Below are 26,133 nucleotides of genomic sequence, written 5' to 3' on the forward strand. Positions count from 1 at the left end.
TAGGCAAGTACATACTGCCTTTATTTAGAAATTAGGTCTTGTTTGCTTTGTCAACTGGCTAAAACAGAATTTCAACTCCATTCCCATAAAAAAAAATGAAGTAGTTCAAGTATCATTTATTCAAGATTGAAAAATGCACCACACCACATTATTGCAAAAGGTCATAGGTACAAAACACTGCAGCTGGTGAGAAGGCAATAAAAAGTTTTCTTTAAAATGGTTACTATAAATTACTTTTACAGTACTTTGCAAACAAAGAATTTCAAATAGCTTTTGCTTTTTTCTTTTAATTGCCCACAGTACTAGAATTTCCTGAAGATAAGGCAGCTGTATGTTTATAAGAAGAGGTAGCTGGTGTCAAGGGATTTCCATTTCTCTTTCTATACCCACATACTTCAGGGCATCAGCTTGGCTATATCTGAAATGAAAATAAAAACAAAAATAATAACCAGTATCACTGGAGCAGTAGGAAGATTATCTTAGTAAGCACTTCTCTTTAAAAAACAAGTTTTTCTTGTCCATTTCTGAATAAATAGTAGTTAAAACCTGCACTGCTTATCTAGGGAAGTTCCAGAGTACCAAAGTTTCATGCTTAACTGCATAGAAACATTATGCAAGTCTGTCTCCCTTTCTAAGTTACATTACGTTTATTGATACAAGCAACTGTTCCAAGTTTACAAGGCTCTTGGCCAAATACCAATTAAAAAAGAAATAGCCAGGAGTGCTTCTCAATGCTCTCAGTGGCTGAAACCTGAAGTTATCAGAAAGCAGGTACAGTAACTCATTTGGATCTGCTCAGAAATACAGGCAACTAACTGAACATATCATAGGAAGAAGTTATGGGAAACATCTACCAACCTGTAGTCAAAGAAGAGTTCTTCACCAGTCTGAATGGCTCTTTTTGCAAATATTCCTATTCTGTGATCACCATTAACCATCATAACTGTTCAAAAGAAACAAACTCACGTTAAGATAAATACTGATCAAGTATATATTCTACATATCCCAGCATTTTATATATTGTTAAATGAAAGCTAACTGTAGAACATACCTTTTGCATAGCAATTGGGATTTACTGAATGGTTTGCAAATCTAATCTTGTTTCCCTTGCGTGTTGCATCAACCACAAAATCTAGGAGTAAAAACCGTAAGTGATAGAAAGGTCAACTACAGTCTCTTTGTAATTGTTTATTTGTAATTGTTTAATGATTAACGCACTGAGGTTTTAGCAGCTGGAAAAGATAACTGTTCAACTTCCTACGCTGAAGAAGTGGCATATGTTTATACAGTGACTTTGTTGTTCTGCAACTCAGAATGTTCCTACTGCCCTACCTTCTGCTGTCCATTTATCTCCTACCACAGTAGCTCCCATTTGAAGCTTCACTGCCCTTAGTCCTCAAGGGAAAGCTCCATAAATAAATTAAGCCAACGCTTATAGAAGGAACCAGCAAATCACTAGGACAAGACACAGCATAGAAAGAGCTGCTTACCTACTGCCAGCAAAAAAACCCAAACGAAACAGAGCTGAAATGCATTGTGAACAAATATTTTATTTATGCTGCAAGGATCATGACTAATAAATACATACCATTATTCAAGTTAAACAGAAAGCTGCACATGTACTTGTCATATACTTTTCCTCTTCTGTCTGCCTCATCCTGAGAAATAATCTGAAAGAAATAGTTTTCGTAAACAACCTCTCCCCATTTAGCATTCAGTTTCTTTTTATTACCATGGAATAACACCTAATGGATGCCAATCACCTCTCTCTAGGGAATGGCATCAAGTTGGACTGGAACCAAGAGGTTGCCTCCAACAAGCAACTATACCAATTAAGTTCATACATAACCAGAGGTGTCCTTTACCTCACCACAGTATTCAGAGATGAATTCATTCTTCTGTACAGGATCTTTGATGAAAATGCCCCAGCCTGCCACATCTGAAGGTGCCAATAGTAAATGCTGTGGGAGGTGAAGGGAAAGAACAAACAAAAACAAAAACAGACAAGGTTGGCTTAGATTGACTTTCCCTCCCCACCTCAACACCAGGACTTTTCTAACTGACAAGCACAGACATTAAGAACTTCAAACCAGAAAGGTTTGCTGATGGGAGCATAGTGCTGATTAACTCACTGACTGACTGAGGAGAAGATGCGGCAGAGTAGAATTAGTTTGTGTATAAAATATTGAATTGGCCAGGTTTTACAGAGATACATGGTAGACTTTGTACAAGTTAAGTGCATCATAATCAACAACTGAACAAATAAACTGATAACAGAGTGAAGTTTTCTACTACCAAACCAGGGGCTGGTTACACTTTAAAACTGCAGCCTACCTACAAATCACAAGTGAAGCCAAAACAGGAGAAAGAGAGAGAGCTTTCCAAAGTATTATCCAGAAAACACTAAAAGCACTAACTTGACATACAGCACTTAAAAGTAACACAATGAGCAAGGTAACACAGATGACAGCTATCTCCCCTTTTGGTTTCATTTTTGATTGTTTTTGTCTGTTTTTTGGTATGTTTGGAGGGTTTTGTTGTCACCACCAGCACTACTACCTCCCCCTCTTTGTTTTGTTTGTTTTTTGCTTGCTTTATTTGATTTGTTTGAAACCACGAAACTGAAGAAATTCTATTATCTGGCATGAAAATACTTTAAAAAAAAAAAAGTCTGAAGACAATAGGGCACATAGTTCTGTAACTATCTACATACTTTCTTGGATCCTCTCTGAATGCTGCAGTTCTTGCAAGAAACATTTTTGCTGTCCCAGTGGTCAGCTGCTCCACAAGTTAAACAGAGATCAGGATCACATTCACGAACAGCCAGGTAACATGGACACTGCTTAGTGTTGCATTGTGCTTTACAGCGGCATCCAGGAAACCTGTTTTGGCCTACAAAGGAATAGATGGAAAAAAAAAAAAAAAAAGGACAAGTATGAAAAAGTACCAAGTAAAACAGAACAGATTATGGCATATTGGCATATTGATATTGAAAAGTAAACAATAATAATAATTAAAACCAATAAGCATAACCATTGATTTCTCCTCTATAGAACATTATGAATTACTATAAATTCACAGAATCATTAAGGCTGGAAGAGACCTCTAAGACTATCTACCTATCCCCAGTATTTCCCCACTAAGCCATGTCCCTTAGCGACGTGTCTCCATACTTCCTGGATACCTGGAAGGAATGGCGACTCAATCACCTGTCTAGGAAGCCTCTTCCAGTGCCTGACCACAATTTCATAAGATATTTTCCATAATGGACCTGCCTGGACCCTGCAGAGTTACTGCCAGTGTCCACTGCAAGGACTGACCTGCAGGAACAGCTGTGATCAGGAATGACTGGAAAAACACCAACAGGAAAGAGTTGCATCTGGAAATGCTGACTCACAGAATTCAATCTGCCAAACACTGACATTTTACAAGGATATGTTATTAGGTTCAGCACAGCAGATAGGGAGTAGAAGACCTCCAAGCAGTCTGCCATGTGTACTTCTGAACTGAGAGACACTGAGCTAGTTTTGGAGCAAAACAAAAGATATATGTTCAAGATACCTCTAGCGGCAGCCAAGCTAGGAGAGATGCATGGGAGGGATGTAAGCAGGAACTCAGACACAAATCATTAAAAGGTGATGGGTCTTAAACAGAACCACCTTACAGAATAAATCATCATATTGACACGTTTTTATGACAGCCACTAATAGGCAGAATTCTGGGAGAAGTGTTAAAGATCTTTACTTCAGTAAAAGCTATTCTGTGTCTGCTTGCAAAAGTACTGCTTTTATTACAGACCACAGAAAGCCAAGATCGCTTCGTGTTTTTATTCAGGGGCAAAAATGGTGAATGAGGACAGCTTATTCTCCCCCTTCATGAATTCAAGAGGCAAAAAAAAGGAAAAAAAAAAAATTGAGAGATGTCCTTCAAATTGTCTAGCAAAGAGGGGAATTAAAACATCTAGTAAAAACAGAGGAGTCCCAAGCCTCCTAAACATCTCCGATTTTACTTCAGTCTTCCTCAAGTCTAATCATTAAGTCTGCTTTTGACTTTGCTCAATGACTAATTAAGAGGGCCAAGTTAAACTCAACACATGCTTCCTTTTCAACTGTTTGACACTATTTACTCCCCTCAAAAACACTGTCTGCAGAGGGGACAAAATGCTACCAGAGACACTGAAACAGCGAGAAAAAAATTATAGGTAAGTTTTGTTTTACTTACATTCTGAGCTGCACTGACAAAACTTCTCACAGAAGTTTTGAGCAATAACACAAGGACATGAGCTGTCACAGGGCTGGCGTGGATGATCACATGGCTGATAGTTGTAAACATGATTTGATGAACCATCTGAATAAAAATTACAACATTTTTAATAGTGAAAGGTGCAAACAAAGTGCAGTTCCCCTCAATGTTTAAAGCAGAAATTCCCTTGAAGTCCCCTTAACTGAGAAAGCCCAAAACCAAACAGGCCCAGCTCTACCATCAGTGGTGGGAGGGGAAAGAAGGGAGGTATGTGTTTAGAAAAAAATGTAATATTAGTTAGATGTTTGACAGCAGTGATTGCTTGCTTCTTTGTGCATACATTACTCAGCTGCTTAACTGTATTCAGTGCTGAACACTGTCTACTGCTGATAACCAAAAAATGAAACTACTGTAGTTTACACAGGAAATTATATATGTGCTATAGTAACACTGTTTTTATCCAGCAAAATAAATTTGCTCAAATGCTCCAAGTCATTTTTACACTTGAGGAACAAACAGTCAACTTCAAAACAGACACATGGGCAAAGTAATACCCATTCATTACAATACAAATCTTTCCAAAGCGAATTTTCTATTCCAGACAAAGTCAACATCTTACTGGCTAGAAGGGACTATTGGAGCAAAGCTTAGCTTTATCTAAATAGCAGTTAAGAGAATTTGGTGCTATATGGATTATGTTTCCTGTTATTGCTATGAAGCATTTGTTGCATTTGCAAAAATGATCTGTCAGCAACGAGAAAAGGGAAACTTTTAACATTGTTACAAACACCAAACTGTTCTCCACAAATTTTAAGTTTTTTTTTTTTAAAAAAAAGACAAATGCTGCTTTTTACTGCAGCTCCTAATGCTGTTTTCCACACTTTATGAGCACGTGCTAAAACAAGTTGTTAATTCAGCCTCCTTCTGAGATATACAGACTATTTCCAAACAGTTATACAATAACTGTATAATAATAAAAAATATAAAAAAAATAATATAATAATTGTAATAATACAATATCAATTAATACCTTTTACCTCTACTATATCTCTAATGAGAGCTTGCTTTTCCTCTGGCTCCCTATGGAAAGTGTATAGTGGCCTAATATTAAAAACAGGAAAAACAACAACAAAACCCAAAAAAAAAAACCAAAAAACAAACAAAAAAACCCCACAAAAAAAGCAACAACACAATAGTAGGATCTTAAAAGTTCAGGACATAAATTGAATGGAAAGATGCTAACCCTTTTTCAGCTGTATCTTTCTGCAATGAGCAGCCCACAACCTGTAAAAAACACAAAACAAACACAAGAAAGTTGACAGGAACTCCAGTCCACCTGCAGTGGGCTGGGAAAGTCCTCTGCATCTTGTATCCATATTTAATTTAAAATGGGCAAGTCTCTGATAACATAAATGTCTGCTAGACACACAGAATTGGTTGCAGCAGCAGAACCCTGTTACAGTTCCTTGGAGCTGACTGTATTAACACTCCACAGACTAATCATTTTCACCCCCACCCCCCTCAGCATTGCACTAGTCCCAACAATGTACAGACAAGCAGCACCTACCCAGCCCTAGGCTTAAATTCAGCTGGCTTTTAAGGAAAACCTGCAAATAGGAAAGCACTGGAGCAGGCAGCAGCAGAAGGAAGCATACTGAATTGTAAATATGCAGGGGCACAACAAAATAGAGGAGTGAAGTCCTGACAGCTGTTTGCTTCACAGGACTGTAGACTGAACACCTCACCTGTAGTCTCCTCAAGGCAGGTATTACCCTTTATCCACTAGTCTCCAACAGTATTACAGTACTAAGCCATTCCCTTTCTGCTTCGAACTTTATAAGTCTTACATACCCCACTTAAATCCTTAAAACCATCCTTCTCTTTGTTACGCTGCCTAAGCAGTGCTTTTACAAATTTGCTTTGGGGCAGAGGCGGGGAAAAGGTGGAATGTATGTTTGTTGAAATACAGTATGCTTTTGCTTACCACAACATAACTCACTGCACTTGTAAGTCATGATTACTCCTTTATTTGTACATTGCAAATTTCAGGGGCAAGGAACATACAATTGAGAAAAAGTATCTATCCAACCTTAGGCAACAAACACATGCTAGACAGAAAATTTCAGTAGCTTCAAAGTAAAAATTGATGTTTCTTAAGGTTTTGTTCAGTTACATGCATTTTTGTTAGCACTTCAATTTCAGTAATATTAAAAATTCTTTAAAATACGTAGCATTAATAAAGCCTGTGTTCTGAAAAAGAATCTCCTGCTGCACCTCCTCAATTCAAAATTTCACATAGTACTTTATGTTGTAAATGCATTATCTCAATCTCTACTTTAATTCAGTGGTGTGCTGCACCCTTCTTGCCATACACAGTGGCCGACTTATCCAGGCTACTGAAGTGGACAGGGCACAGGACCAAAGACTATCCGGAGATACAGAACACTACAAGTAGATTACATTCTTATCAAGAGTGGCGTCCTCTTATAAGAGGAAAGAAAGAAAAAAAAAAGAAAGGTGACAGCATGTATTTATGAACACTGATACTGACAAAGAAGACACCAATGTCAGTGCAATTTTGACTTAAATTACTCTAATGCAAGTCAAACTTGCAAATGTAGCAAATAACTTTTAAACAAATCCTTCCCAAAAAAGCATGATAAACCCTTCAAAACTTTCTGTGAATACACTCCTTAAAGCATTATTTCATTAGCAATTAATGTGAATAATTATTTCAAGTTAAGCACTATCTGTAACAATCAGAAAGATCAACACAATGGAAAGTTGATGCAAGAGATATAATGACAGAGGGACTAACACAATAGAAAGGTGTTATAAGGGAAGGAAAAAGGTCTGCTCACCCATCTCTGAAGATCTAGGCTCACAGAAAGGACTCCACAAAGTGGAGTCCAGAAAGAGATCTCCAGAAAGAGATCCTTCCCCACTGGCTGTCAGCCCTTAAATGGAGTCTAAGAGAAGTGCAGACAGGCTCCACCCCTTCAGGTTTTACAGGTGAACTGCCTTCACCTGCGCTCACAGAGTTGACTCAGTCAGGTAATCAATCAGTGGTTCAGGCCTTGACTCAACAGTTACCATACAACTATTCTTACACCTCAGTGTAAAATGCCACTTGCCTACTAGTTGCCAGCTGGGACTTTTTGGTTTTATGGGAAAATGGATTATATTAACATGGCCACCTGAATACAACAAAGATCACCATCAACCAGAAGTTCAGAATAGTAACAACTCAGGATCAGTAGAGAAATCAGTATGGAAGTCACAATGACAACACTCTTAGCAGAGTGCCACTCTGCCACTCTCTTAGCAGAGACTGGTGTCAGAGAGCCTGGCAGGAAATGAATGAGGCTTGCATGCAGTGTGATCATGACTAGAGGGAAATGGTAGATGGTGGCACAAAGCTGCCAACGCTCACCAATTAGATAAGTTTGACTGGGAAATTCAAATACTACCTCCATTTTCTTGTAACTTTTAAGGATTGCCAGGAGCAGCTGTAAGTTCCCCTTACTAGTCCACAAAGTTGAAGTACTGTATCAGAAATGGACTGATGTCCTGCATCTGTGCTCTAATTTGCTATCTCTATCAGAAGAGAAGATCTGATCTCATGCAGTAGGAAGTGAAGGCAAGAAGATGGTTGAGACAGAACCTGCAACTTGATGTTACAGGAAAAAATAAATTGTAAACTCAGTGGCAGACTTCCAAGCAAATAGGTGTATTTCTATACATCTGGTAGCAGACATCTACACCATAGTCAGTTTAGAAAGCAAGCATTTCCAAAAGTGCTATGACAGTAGTGGTCAAAAATATTCTCACTCACGTTCTTCCCTGCTGCCATACATCTTTATACCATAAACACTATGCAAAATTGTATAAAGATACTTAGGCATTTGCAGCAGTGTGGGGGAAGGCAGGGAGAACGGGATGAAAGAGGAGGAAAGTGGAGTAAAAGTACTTTCAAATAAAGTTTACTTAGTAAACTCTCACCTGAAAAAAAGGATGAGAAAGGGAAGGAAGAAAAAATAAATCAAGCAGCAGCATTATATGACACTACAATCTGATTCTTATCAATCTTAAGGAAAAAGTGCCAATTAAAGCAAGCACATACATTAGTTCCCAGCCATGAAGAACAAATATATAAAAGAGAATGAACAAAGTATCCTCCTTTCAGCATATGCCCAAGCTTTCTGCATTTTTTATTCACTTGGGTTTTTCTACTGTCTGCTTCCTACATGAAATACTTATTTGTCCAGCCAAGGAGAGCTGACAGAAACTGTGTAGTTAGAATCTCTTACTAGATAAGACAAGCTCTACCATTCAGTGACTCTCCAGAAAACCACTATATTAAAAGACTTTTTCCTGTTCTTGATCAGTATTACTGCAGCTATTTAACTAACAAGACACTGGATGGAGGAAGAGAGCATAATGTGTGAGGTCATGCCAGCTAGTTGTTCACTATGCCTATATAGGTACAAAACGGCATAGAAGACATACCATTCAGATAACAGTAACAGTTCCACTTGCAAGGTTAGAACTGTCATTTTAATCATACTATATGCATGCTGAAGCGCATATATATATTTTCTCTTAAAGAGAATATGCTATCAAATCAGATAGAAAAGGCTATATACTAAGCAATCTGCAACAGCTTTTCTCTTCAGTGAACACTGCCTTTCTTCAAAGGCTATGCACCTCATGAGCATAAGTAAAACTCACAAATGACACTTGGCAATAGTGAAGAGCAATGAAAAGGACACTGGTCCTTCTAAAACTGGATTTACTCCAGGACTGAATAAACTCAAACAACATAAGAAACAGAGAAAGACTCTCCAGTGGTTTTCCCAGTCATCAAGTTGTGTGACATCTTTACAGTTCTCAGATTACACTAGTATGTACATGGGCTAAATGGTTTTCCTTTCCGAAAGGCTATTGAGCACAGAACAGATATTGCTCAATTGCCATACTCAATGAAATTGAAGGAAAAAGGTTATTTTACCTCTCAGTGAAGGAAGAGGAAAAAATTGAAAGGCTTTTCAAAACCATATTACTGGCATACAAGACCTGTTTGTTGCAGTTACTAGGAATAAAATATCAAGAAGCCCCACATACTGCTATATGACCATTTATTTTAAACAAAAGACTCAAAACTCCCAAAGCAATGTCATTGTGCTACCTATACAATCATTTTCAGCCTCAAAGTGCACACGAGCCTTTTAGTTGCGCTTTAGAAACAGATGCATTGGCATTATTTTTATATCAATTTGCGTGAACCTGAAAGTAATTAATAATAATAATTACCCAGCTGCATAAACTTTTAACTCCAGATCTAAAAAAAGCTGAGCAAATGCACCAAAACATGAAAAAATGTGCCAAAAATATTAAATCAGTAGGTTATGCTTAGAACAGACAATTCCTTCCAGATGCTCAATAGATTTTTTCTTAGTTTACATCAGCTGTTTCTGCACTACAAAACATAAGTATTCAACTCCACCACATCAGTTTTTAAATCAACATCAGGAATTTCACTAAGGCTGGAAATAATAAATATACCCAGAATTACTGGAAGAACAGGAAGAATGAACAGGGGGAAGGTAAGGGAAAGTTGAAGTGAAAAATAGAACTATTGAAAAAAGCATACTTATTCCTTGCAGAAATATATGCTCTTGCTAACCTTCAGTCAGTTATTTATCTCCTATTTTCTAATCCCTAGGAATAAAAACGATCATAACACTGAGTTTTATCTTTTGAACCTCAGGATACCCAAAGAAAATTACATTTCACTGACAGTAGATAGTAAGTTTGAAATTTCAACAGGAATTGTTTTACAAGGGCTTTCTGGTCCAACATATGGCTTTATTTTGTACTTAATTGAAGCCTATTATTTAAAGTGAAACTGCAATTAAGAATCTATTAATCTGTTTCTTCAATTGAAACCCTAGTTTTTAATGCAGCTAGATGTAACAAGGGAATTCCTGCCACTTCCCTTAAAAAAGCCATCCTGGAATTAGTTAATTTTTATTTCTTATTGATCATTTGAATCTTTTGATTCAATACATTTCAACATAAAAGCACAGGTTTAATTTGAAAAATAATATGTCATTATTTAATACCACTATAACACTTAAATTTAATATTCATCACTTCAAAATTCCATTTAAATCTCTTGAATATTATAGCCAGCTACACAGAAGAATGTTTCTAAACTACGCATCGATTATTTGCAGCAATAAACCTTCAAGAATCTGTCTGTTTAGGAGATTAAAAAAGGGGGAGGAGGAGAGGCAAGTGTAACATTTCCCATCCCCCATGTGGTAGTGCTTTTATCTGGGAAAAAAAAAAAGTGATTAATTGCTGCAAATTTCATTTTTCAAAAGAAAAGGAAGGATATAGATGACTATTTCTTTAAAATAGCTTCTGTTCAGTTCCCCTCTATCTCAAATGTTCTGTTATGTAAAGGGCATTTAGTAACAGACTTACCTGTGTTTCCTTTTCTTCTTTCTGGGAGGAGTATCAACATCTTCAGCAGGGACTGGTGCAATAATACTAGATTCTTTTACTCTAAACTCATATACCTAACAAGAGATATTATCCATGATAAATCTCACTAGTAGAAAGTTGCTCATTTTCTATAGTAATATTATTTCCTTCAATCAACATCTTACAGACTGAACCCATCTTTTCAGTATATTTAAGGTTGATTATTTTTTGTCACTGTAGTAGAGATACACTAGCTATAGCCTCTTGTAAATTTTAAATTAAGTTGACTTCTATATAATTGCAGCATGAATTCTGGATCATCACATTCTTGGGAAACCAAGGAAATTTACTTTCCTTTTTCAGTAATTAATACTAGTAGTTCTGTATTTCAGGTCTAAAAAGTAAAACACTATCATCCTTAGTAATTGCATTCCTTCTTACCTGTCTGCATGTTTTGGTCCCAATTAGTCTGGCGATTGCACAAAAGTTATCATAGTAGGTGCCAATAAGAACTCTAAACATCGAGGCTTCTGCACCACTCCATTCCACATTCTCTGGAGGCTCAATATTTGGCTTCATCTTTATTGGTGTTTGACACCTAGAATTTGCTTCTGCAATAAACAATCATTGAAAGTATGAATCGATGTAAGGTTATATTTCAGGAAGTTTCTATAGCCTTTAAAAACACCATATTAACCTAATCAGTTATAGTTAAAATAGTGCAGAGTTCTGTTGGTTTTATTTATTTAAGCACTACAACAAAACAGTAACTTTCATTTGGAGAAGTCCCGAACTAGGTAACATTGGCTACTAAAGTTACAGATCTCAAATCTAAAACAAAGTTGAAACAATCTGGACATTTTGTTAAAGAGATCTACAAATGTTTCAAATACATGGTTTCTAAAATTGCATTGCACAAAGTGGATTCATGCTCTCAAGCACTGCAACCAAGTAGAAGCCTTGACTAGCCTTACCAGAGGAACTGGAAGTTTCATCTTTCTTTTCTTCTTCCTCTTTATCATTGTTTTCTCCCCCAGTTTCCATTCCAGCTTCTCTGTCACTGTCTGTGTCTTTTGATTCCAGCACATTTATTGTTGGTGTGCTAGGTCTGCTGGTGTTATTTGGAAGTCTTCCCCTTCGGCGACCACCTGGGCGCTTCGGTGGTGTCTTTATACGCTCAGCAGTCAGGGCAGCTGCAAACTCCTTTGCACCTTCCTAAAAACAAAACACTGATTTTCATTACAAGTTTAGAAGCAATTTCACCCGTGGCCTGAGGTGGGGGATACCTACATACTATTCTAGAAATTTAATCATGAACACAAATTCCAGTTAATTTACCCATAACATTGATGGTCTCTCCATGTTCAAGTTTACTATTACGAACATTAATGCTTCTGATGTTATCATGAGTAAATCTACATCTACCAATTATTTATTTCAGTTCCACTTTCACTGCCAAGTGAAAAAATAATTCATTCAGTAGTAAGTTTTCATCTTCCTAGATGACATAAGTAGTGAGAATGTTCCACAGAGTCCCTCCATAACACAAGAACTCTTTGTACATGGCACCTAAACAATAAACATTCTGCATTATTCAGAAGACCATCAGTATTGTAATTTGTTTTCTACTGGAAAGGAATATGATAACAGATTGGAAGTTTTTTAGATTAGAAGATCAGACATGTCGTTTCACTTAAGGGAAGTATGAGGGGTTTTTCTTTGTTTTTTGTTTTTTGGTTTTTTTCTTTGTTTTTTGTTTTTGTTTTTTTAAAGTGTTTCCCCTTACTGGTTCAAACCAAAAAAAGATTCCGGCAATAACCCTTCTTCAGCGAACTGTCCAGTTTTTAGTTGATAGGCCACGTTTGAGAAAGTCAAGTCTCTAAAACCCAGTTCTTTGACTAGACTGGACACAATGGCAGAAACATTATTAATAAGTACTGATCTTACCTTCTTACAAGCACATCAGGCTACATCTAACAGAGTCAAAAGTTATTCCTACTCAAACATTCATTTAGTGATTAATGCTTTTCTCACAAGAACTGAAGATGACACATTTGACTGCAAGCAGCTTACAGGTACAAGCATGTTTACATACATAACACACCCGAACACTAAGTGCAGCTTGATGTACTTACAAGTAATTCTGCTTTAGTAAATTCTTACAGTTAGTTTTTAATTATCTTACCAGATGCTGGTAACAGTGCGGTCCACAGGGCTTATTATCTAATGCTGTTTCTGTATTCTTTCTTTTGTAAGTATTTGGAGTTGCATGGAATGCTGTTGAATCAAGAAAATAACACTTGCAAATCTTAAAAGTAAAAAAATGCATTAGATATCTAACTTCAAACAGTAAATAAGAACACAAGATTTACCAAGGCTTTACCAAGAACAGCATAAGAATGAGAAAAATAGAAAAACGTCAAGATACATGCCACCTACTGACATTTGACTTACAAAGAAAGTGGATGACTACATCTGCCTATGCCCATTAACATCAGTGAACATCAAATTTGATTCTCATCCCAAGGAGGACTTGCTATATTTCCCTTTTGATAAACAGAACAAACTTGATTACCATTACCAAGTTAAGCAGAACTATTCCGAGCATCTCCTTTGAATGATCATCTCTCAAACTGTAAGAATCCCATGTTCAATTTTTAACTTGTTTACATAAAAAATAACAACTCCATGCACTTTAACAAAGCAAATAACACATTTTTCATGTTAGTTACTGAAAAGGACTTATGATCATTTTTACTGTATTAGTTCGCAGCACCAAAACTAAGTTCTCTCCCAGCTGCAGACATACCTGCTCATGTACACTGATGGAAACTGTAAAGCACTCAAGTTGCAAAACAGTGACTTAGAATGATGCCGATCTGGGTACATTACAATTGCAACGTTAGTACTTCTACAGAGTGACTAAGCTCCACAGATATGCCAGAGCTTGTCTCTACCAGATCTTCTGTCACATGATATTTGCCTCTCAACAGAATGTTTTCACTGGAAGCATTAGGAACTCCCTAGAATCCCCCACTAAACTAAAATGTGGGAAATCTGCTGCTAAAGCCACACAGGAACAATAGCGCAATCAAGTCCCCAAATTATATTAAGAGATTTCAAAAATAATATCCTTAGTTTTCTGTAATTCTATATATATTTTTAAGTCCTCCAATAAATACTTCTCCCCCAGAAATGCAGTAACAGTAGCACATACAACTACAAGGAAATAAAAAAAAAAAAAAAGTGGTCAGCATACTGAAGCTTAATAAAAAAAACCAAAAAACAATAAAACACAAGACTCAGCACTAGCTGTCAGTTCTGCTACACTCCATGAAGGCTTAAGAGCCTCCTCTCAGAAAACATTTTAATCCCAGGCACTAATGTTGCAGTTTTTAACACAGTTACAGTTAAACAACTGTAAGTTATAGTTACGTTTTTCAACACTCAGTGAACAGGAAGTACTATTTTTTGAACTGAAAGAACAAATCTCTCCCCTGTTAACCTGTACAAACCCATTAGAGGGTCTATTCTAACGAACTCACACCTTTTTCCACCACGATAGCTTTTCCTACTTATTTCTAGATTCTACATGAGGTTTCTTGCTATAATAATCCACCATTGTGCCTTCAGGAGCTTTCACAGTACTATTCAAGTAATATCTGCCAGGCAATTGATTTACAACATAGTTCTTCTAACACTTGATTTGGGACCAACTGGGAAGGTAAGTCAGTGCTAGTGTGTATGTCTTAAGGGAGCTTCTCTGATATCTTAAAACCATCACTACAAGCTTCCCTCCCATAAGGGAAGATGATGTAGAAACCTCATGACAAATTCCATAATTTTATGCCTCTGTTAATGTCAAGAGCACATAAGGGTCTTGGGGGAACAATGTATTTTTCCAAGGCTGGGCTTAAAGTGTAAAAGGATATAAAATATTTAACTAAATATTGCATTTTTTTCTCTCCAGATAGATCTTATAAATCAAGAAAAACAAAAAGACTTCAATTTACCACATGCTGACATAGATATGTAAAAACTGATTACAAGCAAATATAGGAATGTAATTTATACATGTTGCTGCTGTTACCATTTCTTCCAGTATTCCTACACATTTATTTTAAAACTTTTATGTATTACATCACATGTTTCACATATCCTTGAAGCGTTGATATTTTCTATATGTAGGATAAGTTAAATGAGGAAGAAAGCTTACAATTTATCCCACGTTATCCCACCCTCCTTCAGCTTTCAAGAAACAAAATGATGGGAGCTTCCCAACTCAAAAACAGAGGGGAGAAAAAATATCCACATTTTCCGACATTGCATCTTTAAAGAAAAACACAATACCTTCCATTTAAATGATGCTGCTAGTGTAAGAACTGATATCCTACAGTTGACTACAGACGTTACTCCAGATTTACTGCTGGCTGGTTCTAGCATTCAAGAATATGCCAATACACTATTAACATGCCCTTTACGGTACTAGAAGAAGTCTCACAGAGCTCGTGCCTATAAAACCGTGAACTGGTAACATCAGACTCCCCATAGTAACAGGTACCAAAACGTGTCTCATGAATCACAGAGGACTTCTGGATGCCTCTTCTAGCTACCTGCTCTAAAACCATTCCAAGCAGGGCCACCTACAGCAATCTGCCCATTACCATGTTAAGATGGCTTTTCAAAGCTCCCTAAAGACATAAACTAAAATTTTTCTGTGGCAGTGCTGAGTCACTCAGACAGCAGAGAAGTGCTTTCCAAAGTTCAGGAGAAACCTTAAGTTTGTTCCTCCTTACCCCATCACTGGACAACAAGTGAAAGAGCGTAGCTTCACCTTTTCTGCATTCCATGTTTCAGTTCCTCCCTTGAGCCTTTCTCTGCTCCAGAAAAATAATACCAGTTCTCTTAGCATTTCCTTATTATAAGAGAGATACCCCAGTCTTTTCATCACCTTGATGGCTTTTAACTAATATCTCTCAAGTATTTCAATTCATCTCATGTACCACGAGCCCAGAACTGCATTTCAAGATGGGGAGAGGAAAAGGATCACCTTCCTCAATCTACCAGCAGTATTTTGTCTAAAGCAGACCAGGACACCATGGGCTTTCCTTGTAGCAAATGCACACTGCTGACTCGTGCTTAACTTAGTGTCTTATAATTCCCAGGGCCTTTTCTTTGTGTGACTATCAGCATGTCCTAGTGCCTAGGGTTACTTCTCCCCACGTACAAGACTTTGCACTTCTTGCTGAACTGCATGAGGTTCCCCTGGTGGCACACTTCTCCAGGCTGTGATTATCCTCTGGCTAGCTGCATGATTCAGCCACTTCCCCCACTGTCAACCATGAAGGTGTACTCTTCTCCCTCGTCCAGATCATTAATAAAGATGTCCCATAGACAGGGCCCAACATTCACTCAAATGCACCCTGCTCATTACTGGCCTTCAACTAGACTTCTCACCACTGACTTCTAGATCCAGTTACCCAGCATTTTCAAGACATCTCACAGTCTGCTCATCCAGCCTACACTTCAACAGCTTCTCTATGGGAATCTTATGGTAGACATTGTTTTAATGGCCTTGCTGAAGTCCAGATGGACAACACCTACTGCTCTTCCTTAATCTACAAGGCCAGTCATTTTACTAAAGAAACCCATGCTTAAACCCTTGATGAATCCATAGTGAGAAGTCCTGACTTTGTGTGCCTTAGAAATACCTACCAGAGTTAGTTGTTCTATATTCCCAGACATCAGTGTAAGGCTTGCCTGGGCTAGTTTTCTGCATCCCCCTTCCTGCACTTCTTGAGGATAGAAATGACATTTGCTCTCCACACAATTCTACAAGTTGCCACAATTGATCAAATATTAAGTGGCACTGCAATCATATTTGCCACCTCCCTCAGCATTTGTAGGTGCGTCTCTGCAGGGCCAATGGACTTACAGATGTATGTTTGTTCAGTTCTTCTAAAAAGCTTCAAAAATGACTAGAAAAGGTATATCTATATAAAGACACATATGAAGATCAGATCTATATATCTACATAAACAGTAGAAAACTATTCCAAGTTATAAAAAAAAGTGAGAAAACGACAAAAAAAACCAACACTACTACAAAAATATCTAAAGTCTTCTGAAGTGCTACCGCAACAAGCTTATTCTCACTATGTCTGAACACCCCTTGTTAACTTAAAAACAAAAATGTTTTCAAAATAGGAAAAGAAGTCTGACATTTAAACTCCCTGATTAGACTACTGACACTGCCCAAAGCTCCAGACTAACAGACAGGCCAAGAGGTAACACACAGCTTCACTTCCCAGTCCTACAGACCAAGTTCCACACCAGGCAATTCTTAAAATGAGTCACCCAGACAACTTAGACACTTTTAAAAAAATACCTACAGCTTAACAAAACACACGGTGTTGAAGATGGCTGGACAAAGAGCTTCTCTGCATGTAGTATCAAGCAAGACCTGCCATTGGAATACAGGGGGAAAATAAAACTAACCCAACTCCAAAAGCCACAAACACTGATGAAACTAGAAATTTCCCCCTCCATTCTCATCTGAGAATAACTCCATTTCCTCTTTTAACCAAAAGACAAATAAGGGATACCAAAAGGAAGCAGTGCTGTGCAAAGCCTTTCTGCAGGAAGTACAAATACAGGTAGAATGCATGTGTGCTAGACAAGGAGCTGCTGACAAAGCACAAAGATTTCCGGATAAACATGTACATATACTCAGTTTAATACACATAAGAGCAGTTAAGTCAAATGAGAAAATCCGGAATAGAGAGCATTACAATATTAAACTACAAGTCCAAGCTAACTCATCTTTGACTGTTAGGTTTCTCTTTACACTTGACTCCATTCTCAGAGAAAGAACAGTCTCACATAGCAGTACAGAATCCTATTCTTCAGTGTTTGCATAAGAAAACTTGTGCAACTGCTGAAGTTCTCATTAAATTCCTCAGAAGAATGGGGCAATGTGGAATGAATTTGGTGGAAAGGATACCACAGGTGCTAAAATTCAAATGTCTGAAACTATTCTTTAAATTATCAGGTAGATGCAACATAGCTAGACCTAAGAGAACTGAAAATATAAGCTTCATAGATATTCATTATTCCTCATGGAAGATGAGGCAAGTCTGCTAAACAGCCAGATACTTTTTTTATGGAGAAATACATTCAGTTCTCAGTTTTTCCACAGAAACTGCAGAAGTGTAACTAACTATAATAGGGGAAGGGGGGGGGGGGAAGGGGGGAAAAAAGGCAGTTTTCTTTAAGACCATATGAAGAGATAACATCTATAACAACTGCTAAATGAAAAAAGGATAACAAACCACTTTAACAGGTGATTCAGCATTCTAAGAGATAGTTTTAACCATAAAGTAACGTCAACCCGGTCAGGCCTTTTTTGTAAACTTCAGTGATATTACTGTCATTATTTTTTCTCTTTCTTTCTGTACTGCATCTCATGGTTCTTTTAAGTTTTCTGACTAGCAAAAAGCAAGACATACAAGCACAGTACAATTGTACTTACGATGTAAGAAGCAATCGTATTTAAAACAACGCCTACAGAAGAGTGTATGAAAAGAATGTAGGCTTTGCTCCCTCTGAACAGACTTAGCATTTGGTCCATCTATGTTTGGTGTGCATTCAGGAGGAAGAGCTCCTGGAAGCTGCTGTTCAGTGAGTTCTTTGTATCTTAAGAGAAAGAAACATAAGCTTTTTATTCAGTATAATAAAAATCATAGTAACTTTCAACTGCAGTATCACTATGTGTTTTCAGAAAAAAATCTTTAAGAATTGTAAGAAAGGTAACTTTCTGTTTATCAACAAATAACATGACAAAGTTATTAATTCTATTGTCATTAATATAAAATCGTTAGGAAGATATGCATTAACTTTCTTGAACGTCACCATCTCATATATATATAACTCACTAACAAATGACATTATTAATCACATGCAAGCATTCACTTTTCATTAGTTTGAAAGACTAATAAACCGGTCTTCATTGTTTTCTCAACTAGAGAGAACATCTGCAAGTGGTATTTAAAAGAAGCTAGGAGTTACACAACTGCCACAGAAGCTAAAAGCTTCTTAATAGGATGGGAGAAGACTCCTTATCAACAAGTATTTTATGAAGCAAAGATTCCATGACTTCATGATGCAAACAGGTAATATATGAAATACCCTTACTTCTCTTTCAATTCTTCTGCTGTACCCTTATCTGGAAACATTGAGGAAATGGCTTCAAATATCTTGTCAGATGGAAACCTCCGAGGTGGGTGACTTTCTTTCTCTGTCAAAGCACGAAAACATTTGGAAAACAAAACAAAAAAAATTATTTTTCTGCTCCTTTGCTACCTTGAGGAGGCATTCAGAAAAAGAGGGACATCACCAAAATCCTAATAAAAGAAACAAAGTTTTTTATTTCTAATTTACCAAGAATTTAAAGTAAATTCCATAAAGTGATCTTCCCTGCTGACAGAACTGCACTAATAAAATTTGGAGAAATCATTATTTCACCAGCAGATGGAGATGGCAATTCAGAACTCTGCCTGCTTAAGAATAGTATTATTCAGTTCTCTGAGGAGTACTGAAGTATTTATTAGACTTTGATCTACATTTAGATCACCAACTGATTTGTGAGCATTTGACTGTCTCAAGTCACAGAGAAAGTACACTGGCAAAAGCATTTTTATAGTATTCTCTGTACAATTCTTGAATTAAATGGCAAAGGAAATGATGAAGAAAATAATGTTACTTCAGATCTGAAAACTATTAAGTAGAATGATTTCAACAAATTTATCAAGTGTTTTAAAAAAAGAGGTTTTTGGTCTTATTTTTTTTTCTTTTTAAGTCTGCAGACAGACGTACCCATCCTGTTACCTTCCCGATCTTTTTGCTTGTCATCTCTTTCATCAGGATTGTCATCTCCATCATCATCTTCATCATCACTATATTGACCAAGTGCATTGACCAGCTCAACAAATATTTCATCATTGATAAATCCACATTCTGAAATTCAGCAAAATTGGGAGTGAACAAAAATTAAAAAAGCACATCATGCACATGAAGTATGTTTAATCCTCTCTATATTTGGATTATGGCAAAGCCTGTAATTTATAAAAAACAATTTTGTTTTTTCTACTTTGTCTCATTATGAGAAGAAGAGCTGAAAGCATTCACCGTTTATTTTTTAAACTGACAACTAGGAAGAAGATAAAAAAAATCTGTAAAGTTTTCTTGAAGAAAACAGTAGGCTTACTAACTAGACTGCTTAATAAGTTTTATACCAGAATTCTAATCCCAGTAGGTTAGGTTAAGCTAGTCCGGCAATGCATGCAATCAGACTATGAAGATATCTATCCTTAGCTACAGAAACCCTGAAGATATTTTTGGTTGGTAGCACAGCATCTACTTCCCTGATTAAAGATTCCACTGGCAAGGTGTTTTAAAAAAAAAAAAAAAAAAAAAAAAGAAAAAAAAAGACAAAAAACCCTCAGGTATTAGATAAATAAATAACTTAAAAAATAATGAGAAAAGTGAAGGATACAATGCTGTGTATCTGCTTATTAGCTCAGAAAATAACACAGCAGTACAGATGGACATAGACGTAACTTTGAAGAGAGGGAAAAACTGTTCTTAGAGATGTTATGTATTGATTTTACTTTTCAAAAAGTGACTGGGCCATGTGGAAACTGTATTCTTTATCACTATACTTTAGAACTTGAACAGAAGGCATACATATGTAGGAAGCTAATGGATTTATTCCTACGTAAGCAATGGAAACAGGCAGCTACATCATCTGGATGTTTTAAACAGAACTCTCGATATACACACAGGCTAGTATGAATTTTCCTATCAGAAGTACAATTACACAAATATTTTATAATTCTAGCTCCTATATAGGAGTGTCTCTGGATTACAAGTTTCCATGGTATTCAAGTTCTTTGTGTGTGGCTATAATGAAAAAAAAATAAAAAAATAAAAAAAAAAATCAGAAAAATGAAAAGCATTCTTTCAACCTTTGAGATACAGTTACAAAGTAACCCTAATAAATGTAAGCTTTTTCATGATGGCAATTAAGACAGTGAAAAAAGACTAATTTTAAAGATAAGTTCATTTAATAATAGATGAAATCAGTAACAAAATACATTTACTAGTAATTTCAACATTTTGACCAAATCAGTTCTCTGACAAGACAACTAACCATCAGTAAATTCATAAAATTATCCAAAGGCAGAAAACTCATTATGTTCTTCAAGAGGTACAGACACCAGCTATCCAAATGCCTGCTATAAACCAACAAGACTGATATAATATATGATATGACTGATATAATATGAAATATTTTCTACTGAACCGCAAGCTTAACTTTCATAAGCAATGAAAAATGTTTAGGCTTATGTAAGTCATTCTGAGTGGATATAGAGTTGGCAGATCAACTGGTTCAAGGAAAAACAACACCTGTGAATACATATGCATACAGCATACCCCTAGGACAGTTTTGTTCCATCTGATTTATAGAACTGATGTTTTTTAAAAAGCAAGTAATTTGTGACAACCAATGAAAGCAGGTATTTACACCATAAATGCAGGAGAAGAAAACCAAAATGGTTTTTCTACTAAATTGCATTTGTAAATGTTGTCATAATCAGTTTTGCACACTTCTGCCACTTTCCACAAGGTAGGGCATACACCAGAACATTATACTTTTGCATTTCAAAGCTCTGAGCACTGAAAACCAGAAAATGCTCCATGTTAAACCTAGGAATTATGAAGAAACATTTTTTGGCCTTGGGAAAGAAAAAAATCATGCATTCAACTTCTCCATGCTATTACTTCAATACTCTATAGCCTTACAAATAGCAATAGATTTAAACAGACTCTGTTATACCCAATACTTACATAGAGAAGGAATTCTAGAAATACTGCTGCAACAGGCAAGCATCAGGCCTTAATAAACAAAACTGATAGCAATCATGTATGTAAGAAGTGATTAGTATACCTAAGTGTTTGGGCTCACCTCTATCTCCATGCACTTTCCCGTCATAGTTCTTTATCAGCTCTTCAATAAAGGTACCATCCTGGTCAAGCACTTCATCTCCCATATATGGAATGTTATGTAAAACAGTTTCATCCTCTACCTAGTAACAACAGATATGATCAAACAATTTTAAGTTGCGTGTCCAATTGGCAGTGTCAGCATTGATGTTTTCACAACCCACGTGTATCTAGATATTACAGTTAAATTGGCTTAACCACTTGAGCATTTTCACAGTTAACTAAATAAACCAAACCTCCCCATCTTTAATCAACATTATTTTGTACCAGTTGTGACTAGCTCAAAGTACTAGCAATAACTCCTAGCATTTAGTTTAGCACTGTGCTACAATGAAGTTTCTACTGTAGAAGCACAGTAAGTTACCTAGCTTTGGAAAGCTTACACTGGTAAATTAATTCCCCTTCCTTACTTACTAACCATAGTGATTTGCAATAGAAATAACCCTTTCATTTCTTTGTTAAAAATAAGGAATCATATAGAAACACTAAATTCAAGTTGTCTAAGCAGACAGCACAGAAATATGCCTTACAATTTAATGCAAATGCCAGTGTCAGTTTTGTTTTGTCTACAAAGAAGAATTTACAGACCTTGATGCTCAGCTGCATATTTCAGGAAAAAATATTTCAGTATTTCAAAAGAACCTTCTATTGTTAGAAAAATAAGCACAAACTTTCCTGCTGATCATGATTCTTCAGCAGTACCCAGACAATGATAAATTGAAAGGAAGTAGAAAAAAAAAAAAAAGTGGAGGAACTCTGAATTTACTGATAAAACTGGTTATTTAAATCACTTTGCTTTGATTACTGTAATAATCACTTCCACAAAAGCCATTTTGTACTAAATACTGTGACAAAGATTTTTAATAAGTTAACCTTTCCAAATAAGTCTATATCAGAAAATTAACATGAAGGCTTGTACACACAGCAAGGCTAATTAGAAGAAAAGGCCTATATGCTGGTTACTAAGATCACCATTACATGAGAAGACTTAATTCAGGATTAAATTCTTTCTATTCCATTAAAATTATCATTCTGCAACAGATATTTTCTTTGACTGTCTTAGATAAGAATACTGATATCTCTCAGAAAATGTTTCTCATTATATGAACACTGAAATCTACATTTGTAAAATGCAATACAATACAACTAGTCACCTGTCATTAAGGCTCTCTTTAAAGCAGTGTTTTAAGATACTGATGACCAATAAAATTATAGGCTTAGTTTGCAATTAATGATATGTTTTACTCATGTTTTAGTTTTAGAAATAAGTTCCTCCCTTTTCACCCATATTTCTTCCCAGACCACCTTTTTAAACTTACCATAAAATTTTGTTGAAGGGGAGACCAAGAATACATTATAGGCACAGAAGCAACAGCATTGAGAGTCTTTAGTGGGATTACTTGTTTTGGAAAATCTATGTCACTGGTAACAGAGCACTGAAATAAGAGGTTGAAGTTACACTTACAATAGCAACTTCAGAAAATAAAAATAAAAATCATGGAAGTATATTCAACAACAAACAAGTGTTTATCAAAACTAGCTAGATCCACCTTTGAAAAATGAATCTGATTTTCAGGGTGTAATAAAGAAGAATGTGTTTAGAAGGAAAAAAAGATGCTGGAATTACTTCTGGTTTATAACCTTTATTAACTGATCATGGTGAGGTGTTTTTTTTTTCCTTCCACATAATAGCAGAATAGCTATTTTAAGGTATTTAGTACTTTATTCAGACTATTCAGACTTAAATATAGGCAATTTCAGGTATTTCAGAAGAGATTCAGTACTTGTTGCTGTTACACTGGTCTTAGACTATTTACTGAAACCATCAGAGTGGAAGTTGAATTCCTCTGGCTTTCAATCAATTCACTGCAGAAATCACATGTGATATACTTCAAAAAATTATTATAATGGCATCAAGACACCTTATGAAAAGAGATGTTCCATGTGTCTTGTTAACTTCTGCCCTGCTTCCCTGTTTTGACTGCCTATCTTTATCCTATCTTCAAATATTTGACCGTGCTTACTATTTACAAAGAATAGAGGAAAAAAAAAGATTCTCAATATTCAGCTCAGGACACATCCTTTTCAGCTGTGGAACACCATTCTTTTGGAGACTTACGCAGCCTCCAAAGGCCAGGCACAACACAGAAATACAAATAACTTCTGGGTTATTCTTCAATCTAGTCAACAGATAATCATCATCATCATAGTATCATAGTCTCGTGCGGGTTGGAAGGGACCTTAGAGATCATCGAGTCCAACCCCTCAGGATTCGAGCCTCCTGTGTAGCAGAGCAGCACTTCTACCACTTGCGCCACAGGGGGGATAATAAATCAGCTCTTCTCAAATGTTTGAGAAACAATATGGAAAACCTCAAAAAAAATTAACATACAAGAGTAGATAGGAAAATACAATAGTAGGGAAAGTACGAAGAAGATTTGGAGTTAGGTAGAACTGTGTTTAGAATAGCTATCACAGCTATCTGAAATGAAAAATGGTAGACAAGATTTTTCTTCTTTCCAGAATGGAAAGATGAACAGAGCTTCACATTTCTAAAGAAATACACGAAGTAATGTAACAAACAGCATACAGAGACAGTATCCAGTAGAATGACAAAAGCCAGCCTTGTTTAAATCTTCTTTCTTGGTTTGTTTAGTTTCTGTTTAAGGCTTAAGATCTGTGGGCAATGAAGTTAGATTTCTGCCATGTATACAAATACTCAAAATACCATATTATGATGGTGCTTAATACCTACTTTCAGGTTAATGTTTTATTGTCTATTTAGCAGTCTTCTAGCAAATTTTTCATCTTAGAGAAAAACACAAAAGCAAAAAAATAATTACTTTCAGCTTATTGTCCACATGAGACTTCCGATTCCAAAGATATGTTAAAATGGTTCAATGTACTTAAGACTGTGTCTCAATTCTGTTTCCCTTGTCTAGGTACAGAACTCAGCTTGGTATTTGTTAGCCTACCACAGAACATACTAATGTTTCTGGTTGACACTCTTAGGACTAAGCATTGGAAAAATCTGTGTCACACCGTAGTCTTAATCAAAATCATGAAGTCTCTCAAATCTTTAAGTCAAGTAACAAAATCAGCTAGTGTCTATAACTATCAAGAAATTTAGCATATTAAGAAAAAAAAGTTTAAATTACCATTTAAACCACTGAACAATAAATTATGCCAATCATAGATCAAGCACTGGAGTTCTTCCAATTCATAAGACAAACGGCAATTTAATACAGTAATTAGTGTGCTCCATCAATTCACATGAAGTATTAACATTAAATAGTGAGCCAGGACACACACACACACACAAAAAAATCTAAAAAAATGGTGAGACATGATCTTTTACTGTCAAAAATGTACACATACCTATCTGTTTTCAAGAAGTACTGATCCCACAGTGCCATATAATAGATGTACAGCTGAATGTGAGTAATTTCACATTCAAGCACATTTAAAAAAAAAAAACAGTCAAGCACACAGATGCACCTTCCTGATATACACATCACCAGATTCCCTCTAAAAAATAATGAAAGCGTAAGTCTGACAGATTTCCTTCAATAGAAAGATGTTGTGGCTGTGTTTTTTTTTAAACCTGTTCACAGTGAAATCTTCATTCTCATCCTACTGAAAAGGAACTATCTTTTCAGATTATTACACATGAAGCACCCTCAAACTGTCTTAATTTAATAATAGTAATAGTCTTGTGCGGGTTGGAAGGGACCTTAGAGATCATCAAGTCCAACCCCCGGGATTCAAGCCTCTGTGTAGCAGAGCGGCACTTCTACCTCTTGCGCCACAGGGGGGATTTGAACCCAGGCCCTGGTGTTGCAAAGCGGCATTCCTACCACTGCGCCCTGACATAAGATAAACTGAACCTCCACTTAAAACTGGAAGTTGGAGAGGAGCTACTAACATGCCAATTTAAACACCCAAGCTGGCTGTCATCAGAATTGGCTCCTTACAGAACATACAAGTTTAAATGACCTCACTTATTAGAAAGTAGATTTATTCAAACAGCTGTGCTGACAGCTTCCATGTGCTTTAATTCAATAAGAACCAAAGCATCTACTCATTTGTACCACTGGAGATCAGCTCCATCAAGGAGCAAGGTTAGACTTCCAATATCAGAGAAACAAAAACATTAAAGGATGATATTGAAGTACAATCCAAATAAGTTTCAGACTTGCATGCTGCTCAAAGCTGTGCAGCCTGCCATTAATTTACTGCTTTCCAGACAGAAGTCATCTAATGGACATACATTATTCCTTTAATTAGAAGAAAAAAAATTTAACTGAGAAGTCATGAAAAGCTAGAAAAGAAAGAA

General features: G+C 36.3%; 1 protein-coding gene across 21 annotated transcripts in view; it reads right to left on the reverse strand.

Moving 5' to 3' along the window:
• Window positions 1-26,133, reverse strand: part of EZH2 (enhancer of zeste 2 polycomb repressive complex 2 subunit) — a 42,274-nt gene continuing 16,141 nt past the window's right edge. For 8 of the 21 annotated variants that reach the window (XM_015854932.3, XM_015854930.3, XM_085539955.1 and 5 more), the window contains exons 4-20: window positions 23,117-23,233; window positions 21,760-21,880; window positions 19,608-19,748; window positions 18,927-19,029; window positions 18,265-18,428; window positions 12,920-13,011; window positions 11,709-11,949; window positions 11,176-11,345; window positions 10,735-10,829; window positions 5,486-5,526; window positions 4,222-4,347; window positions 2,714-2,892; window positions 1,866-1,961; window positions 1,589-1,670; window positions 1,052-1,132; window positions 859-943; window positions 1-418 (exon numbers count right to left, since the gene is read on the reverse strand). In XM_015854932.3, coding sequence (XP_015710418.3) covers window positions 358-418; window positions 859-943; window positions 1,052-1,132; window positions 1,589-1,670; window positions 1,866-1,961; window positions 2,714-2,892; window positions 4,222-4,347; window positions 5,486-5,526; window positions 10,735-10,829; window positions 11,176-11,345; window positions 11,709-11,949; window positions 12,920-13,011; window positions 18,265-18,428; window positions 18,927-19,029; window positions 19,608-19,748; window positions 21,760-21,880; window positions 23,117-23,233 — 1,995 coding nt within the window. In that variant the 3' untranslated portion in view covers window positions 1-357. Of the gene's footprint in view, window positions 419-858; window positions 944-1,051; window positions 1,133-1,588; window positions 1,671-1,865; window positions 1,962-2,713; window positions 2,893-4,221; window positions 4,348-5,485; window positions 5,527-9,364; window positions 10,582-10,734; window positions 10,830-11,175; window positions 11,346-11,708; window positions 11,950-12,919; window positions 13,012-18,264; window positions 18,429-18,926; window positions 19,030-19,607; window positions 19,749-21,759; window positions 21,881-23,116; window positions 23,234-26,133 lie in introns of those variants that run through there. The other 13 variants (XM_085539951.1, XM_085539957.1, XM_085539952.1 and 10 more) reach the window with 6 other exon arrangements.

Source organism: Coturnix japonica, chromosome 2 (genome assembly GCF_054131305.1).
Source record: "Coturnix japonica strain WE chromosome 2, WE-NBRP24, whole genome shotgun sequence".
In the NCBI taxonomy this organism is placed as follows: domain Eukaryota; kingdom Metazoa; phylum Chordata; class Aves; order Galliformes; family Phasianidae; genus Coturnix; species Coturnix japonica.